Here is an 18,230-nt window from a genome sequence, read left to right on the forward strand (position 1 = left end):
CACACCCCACCACACCCAGCAATACAGGATGTTTTTGGAGAGAGCTGCTTCTCCAATCTCTACCTCCGTGACAGAGGTGTTTAAACAAGGTGAAGTAGGGGTGGGGCATGAGGAGTGACAGGTGCGCTGCTGAGCTTGGGATCCTGCTTTTTTGACCGTTCAGGCTTCTGTTTTGCCTGGATCACATTATGTGCCATTTATATGCATGGCTCTTTTTTCTTTTTTCTAGTAGCAGAATTCTACCTTGGAGGTAGACCCCTAGGCCATCCCAGCTTTTTTGTTGTTGTTTTGAAACCGGGTCATGCTAGGTTGCCGAGAGTCTTGCTAAGTTGCCAAAGATGGTCTGGAACCTGTGATCCTCCTCTCTCGGCCTCCCAAATATTGGCATTACAGGCTGTGCCCCCACTACAGCCTGTATCCAGCTGGGACGCTTTTTTTTTTTTTTTTTTTTTTTTTTTGCTGTACTGGGGATGGAACCCCAGGGGCATTCTACCTCTGAGCTACACCCTTAGCCCTACTTTTTATTCATTTTGAAACAGGGCCTGAGTTGCAAAGGGCCTAAGTAGTAGCTGAAGCTGTCCGCGAACCGCAATTCTTCTGGTCTCGGCCTCCTGAATGCTGGGATTACAAGCGTGCGCCACCACGCCCGGCTTGGGATGGTTCTCAAGTATCTCTCCAGTCTGTAAGTTTGCTGGACTGAATTGTCAGAGCTAACAGTCCACAGAGCAACCTTCACCACAGTGCCAGTCAGGAGGTACCACGCTCAGTTCACAGCAAGGGAAGTTAACAAAGAGTTTAAATTGCCCAGAAACACAGCTAGATTAGGTGGTGATCAAATGAGCGGGTTTTCTCCTTCAGAGAAAAACAGACTTTTCAGGGTTTGGGTGCAAAAGAGGAAGGTGGCCAGGCGGTGGCGCACGCTTGTAATCCCTGCATTTGGAGGGCGGAGACAGGAGGATCGCGCAGGTTCGAAGCCAGCCGTGCTGGTTTAAGAAACCCTGTTTCCAAATAAAAATATAAAAATAGGTCTGGGAGTGTAGCCCGGAGGTAGAAGGGCTTCCAGGAACCCCAGTACCACCAAAAAATAAAAAATAAAAAAACAAAGCGGAAGAGGAAGGTGATCAGAGTTAGAATGGAACGGGGCTGTCTTCCAGAAGGAACTGGGAATTCTGCTCCTACCAGCTACGTTAGTCCTCTCCCATTCTCTCCAGTGTCTTGGAATTTCAGGTTAACAACTAGATACTTATTTTATAGGGACAAGGAATGACAGATTTAATGTGTGTGTCCAGTACAAGCTTGAGAGTGGAGAGAAGTCTGAATAGCAGGAAACAACAAAACTCATAACTAGACGTAGAAAGACAGCTATTTAAAAAATCATACTTACACTCATATATGTCACTGAAATCCAAAGATATTTTTTGGTTGAATATTTATTACTTGTAAGAATGTTCAACTTGTTCTTCCTGTTTTAAATTTCTAGATACCAATCCTATGTCTATGTGAATTATGTGATAAAATTATTATGTAGACACATTAATTTTTTCCCCCTGTGGTACTGGTGGTTGAACCCAGGGAAATTCTACCTCTGAGCTATACCCCCAGATTTTTTGTTTTTGTTTTTGAAACAGGGTCTCATTAGGTTTCGGAGGCTGGCCTTGAACTTGTGATCATCCTGTCTCAGCCTTCAAGTACTGGGATTACTTCTAAGTGTGTGCCACCACACCCAGCTTTCACACACATTTTTAATGTAAGTGTAAAACTTATCATCTGAACTTTGGACTCAAGCCAGGTATGGTGGCACGCTTGTAATCCCAGCATTTGAGAGGCTGAGACCGGAGGATCATGGTTCACGGACAGCCTCAGCTACTTAGTGAGGCCCTTTGTAACTCAGTGAAATCCAGTTTCAAAATAAATAATAAAAAATAGGGTTGGGGTGTAGTTCGGAGGTAGAATGCCCCTGGGTTCCATCCCCAGTACTGCCAAAAAATAACAAAAATAAAAATAGGGATGGGGTGTACCTCAAAGGTAGAATGTCCCGGGTTCACTCCTAGTACCGCTTAAAAAACAAAAGCCAAAAAATAACCTGAAAGAAATCCTCTAACTACTCAGATATTTATGTGTATAAAAGTTCTATCTTGATCAGCTCTTTTTCAAATCTTAATTTTTCTTTGCAAGTAAGAAATATCAATGTCACGCTGGGCGTGGTGGCGCATGCTTGTAATCCCTGCACTTGGGAGGCTGAGACAGGAGGATTGCACAGGTTCAAAGCCAGCCTCAGCTACTTAGTGAGGCTCTCAGCAACTTAGTGAGACCCTGTTTCCAAATAAAATATAAAATAGGTCTGGGAGTATAGCCCGGAGGTAGAAAGCCTCTGGGTTCTACCCCCAGTACCACCACCAAAAAAAAAAAGAGAGAGAGAGAGAGAGAGAGAGAGAGAGAGAGAGAGAGAGAGAGAGAGAGAAAGAAATATCAATGTCTTCCACTTAACCAGACTGATTCAAAAAAAGGGAAGGAGCTGGGCATGGTGGCACAGGCTTGTAATCCTAGTACTTGATGCTGAGACAGGAGGATCACAGGTTCACGGCCAACTTCAGCTGCTTAGTGAGGCCCTCTGCAACTTAGTGAAACCCTGTTTCAAAAGAAAGCATAAAAAAAAATAGGGCTGGGGGTTAGCTCAGAGGTAGAATGCCCTGAGTTCAATCCCAGTACTGGGGAAAAAAAAAGGGGGGTGGCTCCAGGAGGCAGGGGTTGTAGCTTGGAGGTAGAACACTCTTGGGTTCAATCCCCAGCAGCAACAACAAAAAAATCCCTTTATATGTCCTAAAGAATATATGCTGCTGCACACTGGCTGACTGGGAAGCACAAACAATTCAAGGTTTTCTCATTTTGTCTGTTGATCAAAATATACTCCCGTTGCCTGAGGAATTAAATCTTTACATCACTCCACATTACTATACAGCAAACAATCATTCATCCAAGAAGCAACCACTGCAGACTCCTCTAGAGTCAAAACAGTTAAACTCTCTAACAGCACAGTTATGCAGAAAGATCAAGTCTCAGCCCTTTTGCCAAACTCTACTTCCCTGCTACCCCTCAGGTTTAATAGAGACAAGAACCAGAGTGCGACAGACTGGCTCAATTGGGAATAATAAATCCAGCACTGAATATGGCCACTGAGTCTGCTTGAGAGTTTTCTCAGAAAGGTGTGCAAAGGCTTCGGGTGCAGTTCTGCAGCCACTTATCTGTAGTGATTCTTTCCCTTTTTATGAAATAATCTCCTTTAAGTTCATATTCACGGTGCTAAAAGTGAAGATTCCTCTCCGGGAAAGAATCTGACATGGACAAATGCCTCTAGTGCAATTGACACTTTATTACAAGAACCCAGGAAAATTTATATCCTTCACCAGTGAGATTAATAGTAAAAAAAAAGAAGAGAAGTGTAATCACCACAAAACAATAGTGAAGGACATGTAAACAAAGTAAAAAGATTAGCTCTGGATCTTGTGGCCAGATCCAGCCCCCTGCCCTTGCAGACAGGCGGCTCCAAAGGGCAAATTCCAAAAGACACAGGCACGCCCAGGGCTTGGAGAAGACGGCCTCTCATGGAATCTCCTTTAACTTGTTTCGGAACTTTCTGTTCCTAGGGCTTAGTTCATATGGCAGGCATGGGGAGATATGGCGATCCAGGGGGATGCGATGGAGGTCTCCCAGGTTTCGTCCGCATTGCCATCTAAAGTCTAAAAGCTTAAACAAGCTCACAACACAGTTTAGCAGATAAACACCAAAAAGTAACATGAAGTTTTTAGATTTAGCTGTCAGATGTACATCTCTAGCTGCTGAGCACTTTTCCTCAAACGATAGGGTTATTAGAAGCCTATTCCTGTTTAAATAATCCATTTTCCTATCACAAACCCTCTGCAACTGCAACTTCCTTTTCTTTTCTGATTACCCCGATTCTCTCTTTCCCGTTTGGGACAATCTTAGGATAAGCTCTTCTTCATACAAAAATGCTTTCTTATTCTCACCATATTTCCGTTCTTTCACATTTACACATTTATTATATCTGTCCTTTTTTCTGACATATTCATTTCTTAACCACATGGCACCTCCCTGTCTCGGGCAGCGCACACACTGGGTGTAAAGTTCAAGAATCTTCCTAGCCTTCGGCTCTACTGTATTGGGCAGTATTAGCTGCTCATCAACTAGGCTGCTTTGATGTCACACACAAAGTTTATCTTCTCTGTATCTAGGCTGGATCACAAGGAGAAGGGGGTAAACAGAGGCCCCGGTTGCCTCCCTTACAAGTTTTTAGAGCTAATGGTTTCAGTTGACTCTTAAGGCTTTTATTGTAGGTTTAATGATTAGAATGAAGGTCAGGGATAGAGGGAAATTCTGCGTTTGTAATTGCTGTGACTGGAATGCTTCCACAGCATCTGAATTCTGACTAGATTTTATTACCATTTTGAGCAAAGCCGAGGGCATTTAGAGGCTTAGACAAATTACTAGAAAATTTATTTTCCACGGACTCAGTTTCTCTCACAGTCCTGATCTTACATCACCGGAGCAATTCGTGTGGAAAGTTAAAAGAATCATTACCAAAAGAATAATAGTTATGAAAGAATATCTAAGAGGGGAGTACTCTGGCCAGAGACAACACTTCCCCTCGGGGCTCTGCTTTCCTTAAGCTTAGCCAATTTCCTGCGTGGAAATATCACACAGATGCCGAGGAAAAGGAAGTAATGGCGGCACCAGAGGAGGAGGAGGAGGAGTGGGCTAAGGGCTGAGGGCAAAGAAACATTCATCTTGAAGCTCTAGCCAGCAAAGGCAGGCTGCTACTTGGGACACCAGCATTTCTTACATCCCTCTCAGCCTTTGGATGCTCATGGCACTTGCTTTAAAAGAGCCAAAAATGAATAGCAAGCAGTGATATTTTCCTCTTCTAAAACTGTAGTTGTTCAGTCAACAGACTGTGAAACAGCGTTCTCAACCTTCTCCCATCCCGGCTGCCATTCCACCACGGCAGGGGAGGAATGTTTCCAAGCATCCTGGGCTCAGAAGATGCCCCCACTCCACCCTGCAACAGATCAAATCCTGCGGGGCCTGGTGGCGCACGCTTGTAATCCCAGCATTTGGGAGGCTGAGACCGGAGGATTGCGGTTCGTGGACAGCCTCAGCTACTTAGTGAGGCCCTTTGCAACTCGGTGAGACCCTGTTTCAAAATAAATAAAAAATAGGGCTGGGAGTGTAGCTTGGAAGTAGAATGCCCCTGGGTCCCATCTCCAGACCCGCAAACAAACGAACGAACAAACAAAAAACCCAGATCAAATCGACCAGCACTAGGTACCTTTTCCAAGTCCCCACATTTCTGGAACACTTACTATGCACCAAGTACCTCAGTGCACAGCACATATTAAGCGAATCCCCACAGCACCCTCTGTGGTAGATGCTATTACGATCCTCAACTTACACATGAGGCACAGAGTTTAACGTCTTCCAGGTAACACTGGTAAGACAGAACTGGGACTCAACCCAGATGATCTGTCTCAGGGGCTCGGGGTCTGTTTTCAGAATGTACATGAGAAAAACATCATGCAGATAACTTGCTCTAGCCGACTTTTAGTCTATTATTTGTAAACAGTGATATATCATTATTAATAGTAAATTACTTAGAATGTATTTCACCATTGATGGGGACTGCTGGCTACTCACGTCAACACAGGGGAACTTAAGACAGTGTCTTAAGTGACCTTAATGCCCAACTATTAAAAATGGCTTGAGCCGGGCATGGTGGTGCACACTTGTAATCCCCGTGCTTGGGAGGCTGAGACAGGAGGATCGCACGGGTTCAAAGCCAGCCTCAGCTACTTAGTGAGGCTCTCAGCAACTTAGTGAGACCCTGTTTCCAAATAAAATATAAAAAAGGTCTGGGAGTATAGCCCGGGGGTAGAAAGCCTCTGGGTTCCACCCCCAGTACCACCACAAAAATAAAATAAAATAAAATAAAAAGGCTTGATAGCCAGGCGTGGTGGCACACGCTTGTAATCCCTGTGCTTGGGAGGCAGAGACAGGAGGATCACGCAGGTTCAAAGCCAGCTGTGCGCGCTGGCTTAGGAGACCCTGTTTCCAAATAAAAATGTAAAAATAGGTCTGGGAGTGTAGCCTGGAGGTAGAAGGGCTTCCAGGAACCCCAGTACCACCAAAAAAAAAAAAAAAAAAAAGGCTTGATAGTTTTTCATTACTGAATTTTCAGTAAGACTTGGCTGCCAATTTGCTTTTTTGTAGTTTCATTATGTCTCTATGGTATGAAAACTGAATAGCCTATTTTTAGACTGTTTCTTATCAACAAATCAAAACTCTTTCAAATCCCAATGTTTCTTGAGGAAAAAGCCCCAAAAGTTAAATAGCTGACCTAAGTACAATTACAGGACTAGAGAATAGCCAGGCAGCTTCAGTCTTTTGATGTAAAAGCTACTGCTCTAATGAGGAAGGAGTGCTGATTTGAAAAACTAATTAAAACTAAACTTAATCAGAAGTCTCAAATACCTTACATATAAAATCATGCATTATGTAATAAGTACTTTCAAGGTTAATTTTCAGAACTTCACATAAACTAATTTAGCCTCTTAAATGTCGGTCTCCCTCTTATAGAAGATAGTAGTAGATAAAATGTTTTATAAATGGTAACATATCTAAGCCGGGCATGGTAGCCACGCTTGTAATCCCTGCACTTGGGAGGCTGAGACAGGAGGATCGCACAGGTTCAAACCCAGCCTCAGCTACTTAAGTGAGGCTCTCAGCAACTCAGTGAGACCCTGTTTTCAAAGAAAGTATAAAATAGGTCTGGGAGTATAGCCCGGAGGTAGAAAATGCCCCTGGGTTCCACCCCTGGTACCACCAGAAAAAAAAAAAAAGGTAACATATGTAGCTTTATGAATGATATCCAAAAGGAATATCAGAATGAAACAGACATAAACTAAATGCAATTTTGTAAGAAAATAATTGTTTTACTTATGTCATGAACTCATAACATGTAAGCTAATTTAAAAAAAATTTAGTTCACCTTTAAAATCTGTGTGATTACAACTCAAAATATTCTATTTTTACAACTTCCTTGCTATAAACCAAAGACAAGGTCGACTAATGCCATCTACAGGTGGTTTGTAAGAACAAGTCATTTTTCTGACTAAATTTAGATATCTAAAAGCTAAATTAATACCATGAGTAACATTATTTAACAAGAAAAATTATTTAAAAATTAGGGAATGTGATATAAAAATGTCATTAACATTCTGGATTATTACTTTTCCAAATAAAAACTTATCTAACATCATTCCCAAATTTGCCAAACTCATGATTTATAGGTCCTTGTTTATGAACTGCAACTTAGTGAGACCTGCGGCAACCAAGTGAGATCCTGTCTCAAAATAAAAATAGAAAAGGCTGAGGGTGGAGAGAAAGAGAGCACTTGAGGGCACTTCTTAGCCAGATTCTCTAATTTTTCAGGTATTTTAATAGTCAATTTCAGTTTCTAAAACTCAGTCCTATTTACTTTAAAACCTATTTCATAGTAGATTCCATATCATTTTTCCTCCTTATGCAGGACATCCCACTCTAGTCACAGATGAATTCCTTTTATATACTTTACCTTCCATTTCTCTCTGCTTGGTTCCCCATAGGAAGTAGATGCCGAGAGGTTTCATTATTGCAGTGGTTTCTACCTAAACATTAAAACCATCTGGAGTCCGTTAGTAACACCACCACCCCTGCTGATGGGCTTGAGGATGATTCTGCTTGTTTTCAATTTCCCAGGTGATCACATACAACCTGGCTTTTGAAAGGCAGCCTCACCGTGGGGTTGCAACCTTCTCAAATGGTCTCCTACCGCATCGAGTGGTTTGTAGGTTCTACTGTGCAGTCACCCTCCGCTTGCTCAGAGGACCCTGCTCATTCTGGAGCACTCTCTCCAGGTCCCGGCAGTGCCTTGACGTAGGAAAGCTCTATTCCCGCTGGTGCCCACCTAGAGGCAGCACACCGCATTCATCTGTTGGCACCTGCCTCTTCACCTTTGTGCTGCTGCAAGCCTCCTAAACTCCAACTCCTGTACCAATTCTCAGGCTGGCAGGGTCCATGTTCCCCTCCACCTCACAGTGCCCATACCGCCCTCCCTCAATTCTGTCTCCATGCTCTGGAATAGAACAGATTAGTCTGCTGAATAAACCCAGATCCCACCAGAGGCAGAAATGCTAGTCTCCCCTTCTCACAATCATCTTGAATGTTATTTCCTCAGGTTCCCTTTTGTGGTTTCTGAATGCAGACACACTGTTCCCTTCGCTAGAGAGGCAAGCCCAAAGGACTAAGGAGGTGATAGGAGTAGGACTAGCAAGGCAAGGGGAGAAGGAAGGGCATGATTTCAGCAAAGATGCACAGAGGCTGGCGCCCCCCCCCCACCCCAACACCATCAAAATTTTGGACTATTAAGTCACATCTGTCCCTGGCAAAAGGAACTGGGCTTTCATGTAGTAAACCTCACTAGTATCTAGTGCTATCCATAACTGCCAAAGCATCATCCATTTAGGTTACATTAACTGCTTAATGAATATGAAGGGCAACATGAACAAAGTATTTTGAAAGAGAACAAAGCAAACAAGTGGGGGTGTTGGCACACAGCTATTCCCAGTACTCTGGAGCTGAGACAGGAGGATCAGTCTGAAGTCACCTCAGCAACTTAGGGACTGACTCTCAACAACATATTGAGACCGTTTCAAAAAAACCCACCACCACCACCACCACCACCACCACCACCACCACCAACAACAACAACAACAACAACAACAACAAAAAACCGAAACAAACAAACAAAATACCAAAAGGCTGGGGGTAAAGCTTGGAGGTAAAATGTCCCTGGGTCCAATCAGTGGTACCAAAACCAAAACCAAAGCCAAGACTGAAAGGTGTGCCTGAAAGGGAGACTCTCAGTAACATAGAGAAATTCTGTTTCAAAACTAAAAAATAAAAAACAAAAAACCCCAAAAAGGCTGGGGGTATAGCTTAAAGGTAGAATGCCCCTAGGTCCAATTCCTGGTACTCAAAACAAAACAAATAACAACAAAACAAAAACAAAGGCCAAAGTGAGCCTGAAAGGAAAACTGTTTCTTGACTTTGCTCTTCAAGACTCTAAACAGGGCTGCCTTTGTTTTCTGGAAAGCAGTCACCTGCTTTAGATGGTCATTTATTCAAAGCTATTTCTGAAACAGTCACAAAGTCACAGGGTGTCTCAAAAACAATGTTTATTTTAATACATAAAATGTGCCATCTAGCACCAACACCAGTAAATACCAGAATCCCAGCTGGTTACCATCCTTTGGAACTGGTGTGATGAGAGTCCTCGACAAATTAGCCTAGGTGTGCAGATGATTAACACGAAACCGAGAGGACAGCATAAACCATTTGACAACGGTGCACAGAACATTTCCAGTTGTGATGACCTTTCAGGGTGTCATATAAGCAGGTTAACAATTCAAAGTTTTTAAGGAAAACTGGAGGAACCACACAAGTGCTCAAGTCTGAGCACTTTCAACTTTGTATTCTCCACCCCCAAATAAAAAATTTCATAGAAACCTTTTGATCCCCCAGTCTCAATTTGTCTTCTTAGTAACTCACTATAATATCATTTACTATTTAAGTCACTTATACACCTATGGTGGAGAAAAAGAATATTTACATATTAAAATATAATATGAAAAGAAGATAGAACTAAGGCATAATTATGTAAAAATAAAATCTCTCCCTTAAATTTATCTTGACAAACAAGTTTATTGGTTTAAATTTAAAACATTAAACAGAGCTGTCTCTTTAGAAACAATTTATCCCTGGTCTGAAAATATGTCAAATCAAACATGCTGTCTCACTATTTTTGGCAGACTTTAGGCTAACCTCAACTCCAATTTTTATTTGAGTGACTGATTCCCAATGTTTCTTTTCTTTTTTTAATCTTATCTTATGTTTCTTTTACTTAGAACTTCGGGCTAAGTAAGCCTAAGTTGGACTTCAGGCCCACTGGCAGACAGGCAGTCATTCTGCAAGCAGTCCATGGTGGTTGTCATCCATTTATCAAAGCTGTGAGAACATGCTGGAAAAATGTGTAAACACAGATTTTTTTTTTTCTTCCCATGCTGTATTCACATGCTCCATTCACGTCTTTAGCTTACCCAGGCTGTTAGAGGATTGGGTAAGATGGCTAATGTTTCACGATGGCAATTTCTATAAGAAAAAAAATGGAAACTTAAAAGACTAATTTGTCAACATCAACTAAGTATTTACTGGGCACTTAATACTAGGTGCTATCCCCAGTTGTAGCTAAGTGCAAGTCAAAGGAATAACCTTGTGTAATGGTTAGAGATGCCAACACCTGGCAAAACCACAACCAAAGGAAAAGCAGATGCACTGGACATTGTAAAAATGAAAAACCTTAGTGCAAGCCAAGTGTGGTGGCGCAGGCTTGTAACCCCAGCACTTGGGAGGCTGAGACAGGAGGATCGCGGTTACAGGACAGCCTCAGTTACTTAGTGAGGCCCTTTGCAACTCAGTGAGACCTTGTTTCAAAATAAAGAATAAAAAATAGGGCTGGGGGTATAGCTCAGAGGTAGAATGCCCCTGGGTTCCATTCCCAGTAACACACACACACACACACACACACACACACACACACAAAAAAAAAAAAAAAGGTACACTGCTTAAAGAAGACAACATGCAAAATGGGAGAAATTATTTGTAAATTCCACATCTGGTGTATCATATAAAGAACATGTAAAGAAATTCTACAATTCAACAATAAAAAGACACATGACTCATTTGGAAAGTGGACAAATTATTCTTCTAGAGACATGAAATGACATTCCACATTCTCAGTTATTAGAGAAATGAAAATTAAAACTACAATGAGATCCTACTTCACACCTCTAAGATGGCAATAGTCAAAATGATAGAAAATAGTGAGTGCTGTTGAGGATGTACAGAAACTGAAACCTTTGTAAACTACTGGTGGATGGAACACAGTTTGACAATTCTTTAAAGTTAAACAGAGTTCCCATATAGCCTAACAATACCACTCAGGTACATACTCCCTTTTTGAAAAGACAGGTTCAGCTGGCTGTGGTGGCGCACACCTGTAATCCCAGTACTTGGGAGGCTGAGCCAGGAGGATCACAGGTTCAAGACCAGCCTCAACAACTTAGCAAGATCCTGTTTCAAAATAAAATTGGACTGGGCATGTATCTCAGAGGTAGAACACCCCTGAGTTCAATCCCCTGTACCACCAAAAAAACCCAAAACAAAAAAATGTGCTCATATGTTCTCACAGAAACTTCTACATGAATGCTCACAGCAGCAATGCTCATTATGGCCAAAAATTGAACATGTGAAATGTCATTAACTGATGGATAGATATGTATTATTATCCAGATAGAGGGTAAAGCAAGCTGCAACATGGGTGAACCCTGAGAACACTGTGCTGAGGGAAAGAAGCTGGACACTAGAGGCCATTTATATGACATGTGCAGAATAGTCAAATGCATAGAAACAAATTAGTAACTGCCAGGGGTTAGGGGAATAAGGAGTGACGGAGTTACTAATAATGGGAATGGGCTTCATTCTGGGTTGAAAAGACATTTAAAATGACAGAGTGGTGACAATTTGTGTAACTCTGTGAAAGTAATTAAAATACTGAATTGTACTTTTTTTTGGTGTGGGACTGGTGATGGAACCCGGGGGCCTTCTACCTCTGGGTTACACTCTCAGACCTGTTTTATATTTTATTCACTAACTGCTGAGAGCCTCACTAAGTAGCGAGACTGGCTTTGAATCTGCACAATCTTCCTGTCTCAGCCTCCCAAGTACCGGGATTACAAGCATGCACCACCACACCCGGCTTGAATTGTACTATTAAAGGGTCAATTTTATGGTATGTAGATTACATCAACTAAAAGAAATGGCTCTTTGAAAAAATAAAAAAGTGTCTCTATTTTTATTTTCAGGAACACAAAACCTATATGCCTCAAAACTCTTTTTTTGGTGGTATTTGGTATTGAACCCAGGGACCCAGGGTTATTCTTCCTCCAAGCTACATCCCCAGCCCTATTTTTATTCTTTATTTTAAAACAGGTTCTCACTAAATTGTGGAGGGCCTCACTAAGTAGAGGCTGGCTGCAAACCTGCGATCCTCCTGTCTTAGCCTGTGAAGTACTGGAATTACAAGCATGCGCCAACATGTCTGGTTTGACGAAATCTCTTTAAAAGATGAAAAACTGGTAATGTACTTACTGATTTTTTCTTTCTGATGTATATAATATGAATATCTTCACTTCGATACTCTTCATCATGTTTTTCCAAAGGAATTTCTTCAAAATCAAAGTCTAGCTGAAGGAGCTATAAATTTAAAAGAGATATACTTTAAACTCAGTAATACAACTAACCTGTGGTGATAGAACGTAGAATAGTGGATCCTTGGTAAGAGTTCTGACTGGAAATGGCAATGTCAAAGCCTTCTAAGGTCTTGAGGATGTTCTATGTCTTTATGTTGGGTAGTAGTTACTTGGGTATAAGCACGAATAGAATGTCCCTGGGTTCCATCCCCAGTATTGATTAAAAAAAAAAAAAAAAGGTAGAGAAAAACAAAAAAATGGATTACTCCAAGAAAATTGATTACTTCCACATTTCTATCATATATATATATATATATATATATATATATATATATATATATATTTTTTTTTTTTTTTTTTTTTTTTTTTTTTTTGGCGGATCTGGGGATGGGACCCAGGGGCATTCTACCTCCGAGCTACACCCCCTGCCCTATTTTTTATTCTTTATTTTGAAACAAGGTCTCACTAAGTTGAAGAGGTCCTCAGTAAGTAGCTGAGGCTGTGTGTAAATTGTGACCCTCCGGTCTCTCAGCCTCCAGAATGCTGAAATTATAGGCATGTACCACCACGCCCAGCTATATATTCTCCAAAAATGATATATACATCACTGTCATGTCCTCCAAAGCCAACATCATGTTTAATTAAGAAGTATTAACTGGGCATGGTGGCACATACTTGTAATTCCAGTACTTGGGAGGCTGAGACAGGAGGATAGCAGGTTCGCAGTGAGCCTCAGCTACTTAGTGAGGCTCTCTGAAACTTAGTGAGACCCTGTTTCCAAACAAAATATAAAATAGGTCTGGGGGTGTAGCCCAGAGTTATAAGGCCCCTGGGTTCCATCCTAAGTAACACACACACAATAATAAATATTAGAAACTTCCTCAGAAAAGTGGTAGAATGTCAACTAATTAGAAAAGAAACTGAAATAAAGGATCAGAAAATATTTAAAAAGGGCTTTGTAGATGGTAGGTTGTGAAGGATACTCTTCTAGGGTTCATACCAACAGAATGCACCCCTGCCCCCAGGTACCACAAAATACAAGAATAATCACACATAGCCTTCCTGAAGAATAATCACTACAAAGATGGACCTAATAGAGAACTTACCTCAAAATATTTTTTCTCAATTTCTGGATTTTTTCCCATTGTACGTTGTTCATAGCAACATATAATACAAGTTTCAGATCCACTGAGATCTTTTAGAGTTTTCAACAATGGCTCCAAAGACTATTTAAAAAAAAAAAAAAGATATTTTTTATTATTTCAAAACTTTTCGCCGGGTGTGGCGGCGCACACTTGTAATCCCCGCACTTGGGAGGCGGAGACAGGAGGATCCCGCAGGTTAGAAGCCAGCCATGCTGGCTTAAGAGACCCTGTTTCCAAATAAAAATGTATAAAAATAGGTCTAGGAGTATAGCTCAGAGGTAGAAGGGTTTCCAGGAACCCCAGTACCACCAAAACACAAACAAAGAAAAAAACCTTTTCTATTACAAAGGAGAAGGTGGAGGAATTAAACCCATTACAATTTACTCATCTTTCGACCAATCAAAAACACGTCAGGTTTTATAACTAATAACTGGCACAACTGTCTTAACTAATTAACTACTATACTGATTTCCATTTCCAGAGTAAGAATTCAAGTGACTGCATTTTGGAGTTCTTATGGGAAAACAAACAGAACTGATTTCACTTTTATAAGTTTAACTTCATACACTCTAATTTAATGTAAGGTTTATACAATTAACAGTTTATCCTACAAAAGTAAACCTTACCCTAATTTGAGTATTAGTTTGCTCAATATTATCATTTTGAAAATAGAAAAATCATTCCAGGAGTCTAGTAAAATCCACCACAAACAATGTATTCTTTACAATGCAAATTAATTCTCAGTATCATAGTTAACAAGTTCAATGGGAACAGCTACAGGTGATCTCGGAGCTTGGAATGGAGCGCAGCAATAGAGCACTTGCCTGGTATGAGTGAGGTCCTGGATTGGATCCCCAGCATCACACAAAAGTGACTTTAGTTTTTGTAACATATCCAGAAGTCCTTTTAAAGTTTTACAGAAGTCTCTAGTAAAACATTCACATATATAACAATTTTTTCAACATGTTTCACAGTCTATATGCTAATCCTGAGTGTATGTAACCTGACAACTTTTGTCTTCTCTTTACTGCCTCATCAACTATAACATAAATATCATGAATTCAGATATGCTAAAATGTGAAGAAATGTGTGCTTTAAAATACACGAAATGAGGCCGGCGCGCGCTTGTATTCCCAGCATTCCGGAGGCTGAGATCGGAGGATCGCGGTTCGCTGGCAGCCTCAGCTACTTAGTGAGGCCCTCTGCAATTCGGTGAGACCCGGTTTCGAAATAAAGAATAAAAAATAGGGCAGGAGGTGTAGCTCGGAGGTAGAATGCCCCATCCCCAGACCCGCCCCTCCCAAAAAATACACGAAGTGAGGCTCATCTATCTGTTCGAGATTTCACTCACTGAACACTTACCTCTTCATAGTATACGCAGTCAGCCATCAGTATGTAGTCTGGTGCAGAAGGAAAATCTTCTATTTCTTCCCCCCTTGAAAATGTCAAACAAATATTTTTAACTGTTGCTTTAATAATTTAAAATACTCTTGCTTCAGAAACAAAAGCCAGAACGTCCACTTCGCATTACCATGCTTTTAGTGAAATGCAATTTAAAGCAAACTACAAATTGTTATCTTAAAACAAGCTGAAAGGCCATACAAACCATTTCAGTACCTTGGGCTGAACAGAACCAGTGACAAGATGCTTGTTCATATTAATATTCATCTTCAGCAAGTCTTGCAGTTCCTCAAGATCGGTGACTACAACATCTGCCCTATAAAATAACGCCGACTGAGGCGAAGGCAAAGGGTGGGAAGCAGGTAAGCGGCGCTTCCCGAGCGAGGCGGTGCTCCCTCCCGCTAGTCCTTACCCGAGGGTGGCGGCCATGAGCCCCACGGCTCCGGTACCGGCACCCAGCTCCAGCACCGACCGCCGGCTCAGCGCGTGGACGCCCTCGCCAGAAAACCCGGGCGTCTCCAGGTACTTAGAAAGCACAATCGCAGCGTCCCACACCACGCAGCCCACGCCGCCGGAGCCATATTGCTGCAGTCGCAGCACTGTCCCATCCCGCTTCTCCAAAACTCGCACGAAGCTCCGCAGCGGATCCTCCACCGAGGTCTCCAGCGGAGCCGCCATCTCTTCCCCGCCACCGATGGCGGCGCTCGCAGTGACGTCACAGCCTTGTCTCCCGGCGGGCGCTGACGCCGCGGCGCATGCGCCGGTGGACAAAGACCGAAAGGCGCCGGGCGTGGGCGTGGCCAGAGAGGGCGTGGCCAGAGAGGGCGTGGCCAGAGAGGGCGTGGCCAGAGAGGGCGTGGCCAGAGAGGGCGTGGCCAGAGAGGGCGTGGCCAGAGAGGGCGTGGCCTGAGGCGGGCGTGGGCGTGGCCGGGGCGTGCGTGGGCGTGCGCTGGGCCGGCGGCTTCTCAGGCACCAAACTGCAACTCTAGCGTAGTGGTTGGGTAGTTTAAATCAACCTTCCCGAACAAAACAAATACTGTAATCTCTTATAACAAACAAACAACAAACCCCAGGGTGGTTGGAGACTGACTCCCTGAGTAGTTACTGACCTTAAATCGGCGCCGCTTCCCAGATCCTACCAAGGACAGCTGAAATTACTCAAAAAGTTTCCTAGTGTGCTCCTTGTTTTTCATATGAATGCCTAAAACTGTTGGCTGGAAACTTGCCGCTTGTGTTTGTCAGAGGACATAATTATCCTCTAACATTTACATCAATTAATTCTTTGAGAGTATGTGGCACAAAATGCTGAAATAATTGTGTCTGTGTGTGTGTATAGTTCTTTACAATGAAAACACATTTTTAAGTCTTTTACAAATTAAGACTGAGGTGATTTATTAATCTGGTTAAGAACTCTGATACAAAGCACAGTAAAAGGCCACAGACCAGTAAATAAACAACGTGGCTTTTGGCTACTTTACAACTGCTGCTACAGCACTATTGGCATAACATACTTTCCACTTTGAAACAAGGCGTCCAAATGGCAAATAAAAGTTTTATTCACGTCTCTGATTAAAAAGTTTAATAAAGCTTTAAGTATTTGCTGGTTTAAACATGACCAATCTAAAAAAAATATTTTTAAAAAATTTCAGTTAACACGAGATTTATAGAGAAAGTTACTAAGTTTTGAAGGCAAGGCAGTTGGTTCCTATGCCATAAGAAACTTTTCCTTTGAACAGATGAATTAGTTAAGTAGCAGACTGTATTATAGGCCTCAAGTCACTTAAATTTATATAGGTTATTAGCATTATCTTTAAATATACAATATAAACAAAACTGTACATACATGGCATATTAACTTTGTTTTCCAAAAACAATAGGCAACTTATTAGCTAAAGACACCATACTCTGCAAAAAACAAAAGGCACATCTGAATGAGAAACATGCCCTTTTTTCCTCTATAATTGGGATATGTAGTCTTTGTTTACATTTTGACAAAATAATAAACACAGTGCATTCTATTGCTTCATTCTACTTTTCATTTTTGTCTTCAGCAGCAAATACTGGCATTTAAGACATGGCAATAAAGAGTTTAAGAACAGTGGGTGTTATTCACAATTCTCCTAAAAACTAGAAGTAAAAACTAGAAGATGGTCAAAGAGGTTTAAAAATCAGTAACACCATACACCCTCTAAATATGTGTAAATTCATTGCCTTAAAAAGGCATCTATTACTCAAATTTGAAAAATTCCACAAAGCACTATCCCCTTTCAGTGCAATCAGTCATTTTAAACCATATTTTAGCAGAGTCTACAGTGCAAATACAAATTCATTATACTGGCCTTTTGGCAGCACTGAGGATCCAAGACAAGGCAATGCTACTGATCACCTGAGGATAATGGTGAAGGACTGTTGCATTTTTATTTTTCCAATTCTTAAAAGCTTATTTGATCAGTAGCATCTTTGTAAGAGCATTATTTGTAAAAAGTACTAAAATACTATGCCTTTTTTGAATAAATTAAAAAAAAACCTTTACAAATACTATTCCAGTGTCAATGACTACATATGGCTAAGGTCATTGAGGAGTTTCTGCATTTTCTAGCAAAGGCAGTCTGTACAATGGGGGGTGCGAAAGCTCCCGTTTATAAGTCTTTGGTGGCAGTTTTGGTAAGTGAGGGCTTGAATTCTGCCTTGGTGGAACAGGGGGAGCTGGAGGATGAGCCAGATTGTTGTGACTAGAACTGAGAACATAGCAACGGCGTGGTACCCTTGGAGAGGGTGTGCTAGGAGGAGTGCTTGGTGAATTTGGACACGTATTAATGTCTCTGAACCAGTCTGGATCTCTGTGAAGGTGTCCCAGGGGAGGTGGTTGAAGATTAAATGGACAGTTTATAAAGTGTTCTGGAGGCCGAAGGGGAACTGGTGGCGGGGTATCAGGAAGAGGATCTCTTGGCGGTGGTGGAGGTGGACTATTCAGAGGCCCGTCAAATGCACCAGTAGGAACAGGAACTCTGGGCTTTACCTTTGGAGGAGGAGGCTGTCTTGGTGGAATAGCTGGAGGGTCTTCATCACTTCCCTTAAAAAAAAAGTGATTAAACTATATCTCTATTCTTATAAAAAGTCTGTAAAACAATTCTAAAAAGCCAAAGAATTCTTCCAGGTCAAGTTAACTACAGAGGTTCAAAATAAGTTAATTTAGTTTCATTAATATTTATGAGTAAATTACTTCCACTTTAACTCAGGGCTCATTTTAATATTTATACATGTA

General features: G+C 41.6%; 2 protein-coding genes across 4 annotated transcripts in view; both read right to left on the minus strand.

Annotated features, from left to right (window-relative positions):
* Positions 1-8,084: 8,084 nt before the first annotated feature.
* On the minus strand, positions 8,085-15,643 carry VCPKMT (valosin containing protein lysine methyltransferase; the record flags this gene model as incomplete). Its single annotated transcript, XM_080707143.1, has 7 exons — positions 8,085-8,185; positions 9,356-9,398; positions 12,319-12,423; positions 13,526-13,645; positions 14,927-14,999; positions 15,171-15,281; positions 15,378-15,643. 7 exons carry the CDS (start codon positions 15,641-15,643, stop codon positions 8,085-8,087), a joined length of 819 nt encoding a protein of 272 aa, XP_080563269.1.
* A 1,894-nt stretch (positions 15,644-17,537) lies between these two features.
* SOS2 (SOS Ras/Rho guanine nucleotide exchange factor 2) overlaps positions 17,538-18,230 on the minus strand; it is a gene marked incomplete at its 3' end in the record, with an annotated part of 86,955 nt that continues 86,262 nt past the window's right edge. For 2 of the 3 annotated variants that reach the window (XM_080708176.1, XM_080708174.1), the window contains one exon: positions 17,538-18,059. In XM_080708176.1, the coding sequence (XP_080564302.1) occupies positions 17,538-18,059 (522 nt within the window). The remainder of the gene's footprint in view (positions 18,060-18,230) is intronic. The other variant, XM_080708175.1, reaches the window with a different exon arrangement.

Source organism: Muscardinus avellanarius (assembly GCF_963383645.1).
Source record: "Muscardinus avellanarius genome assembly, chromosome: 12".
NCBI classification, from domain to species: Eukaryota; Metazoa; Chordata; class Mammalia; order Rodentia; family Gliridae; genus Muscardinus; species Muscardinus avellanarius.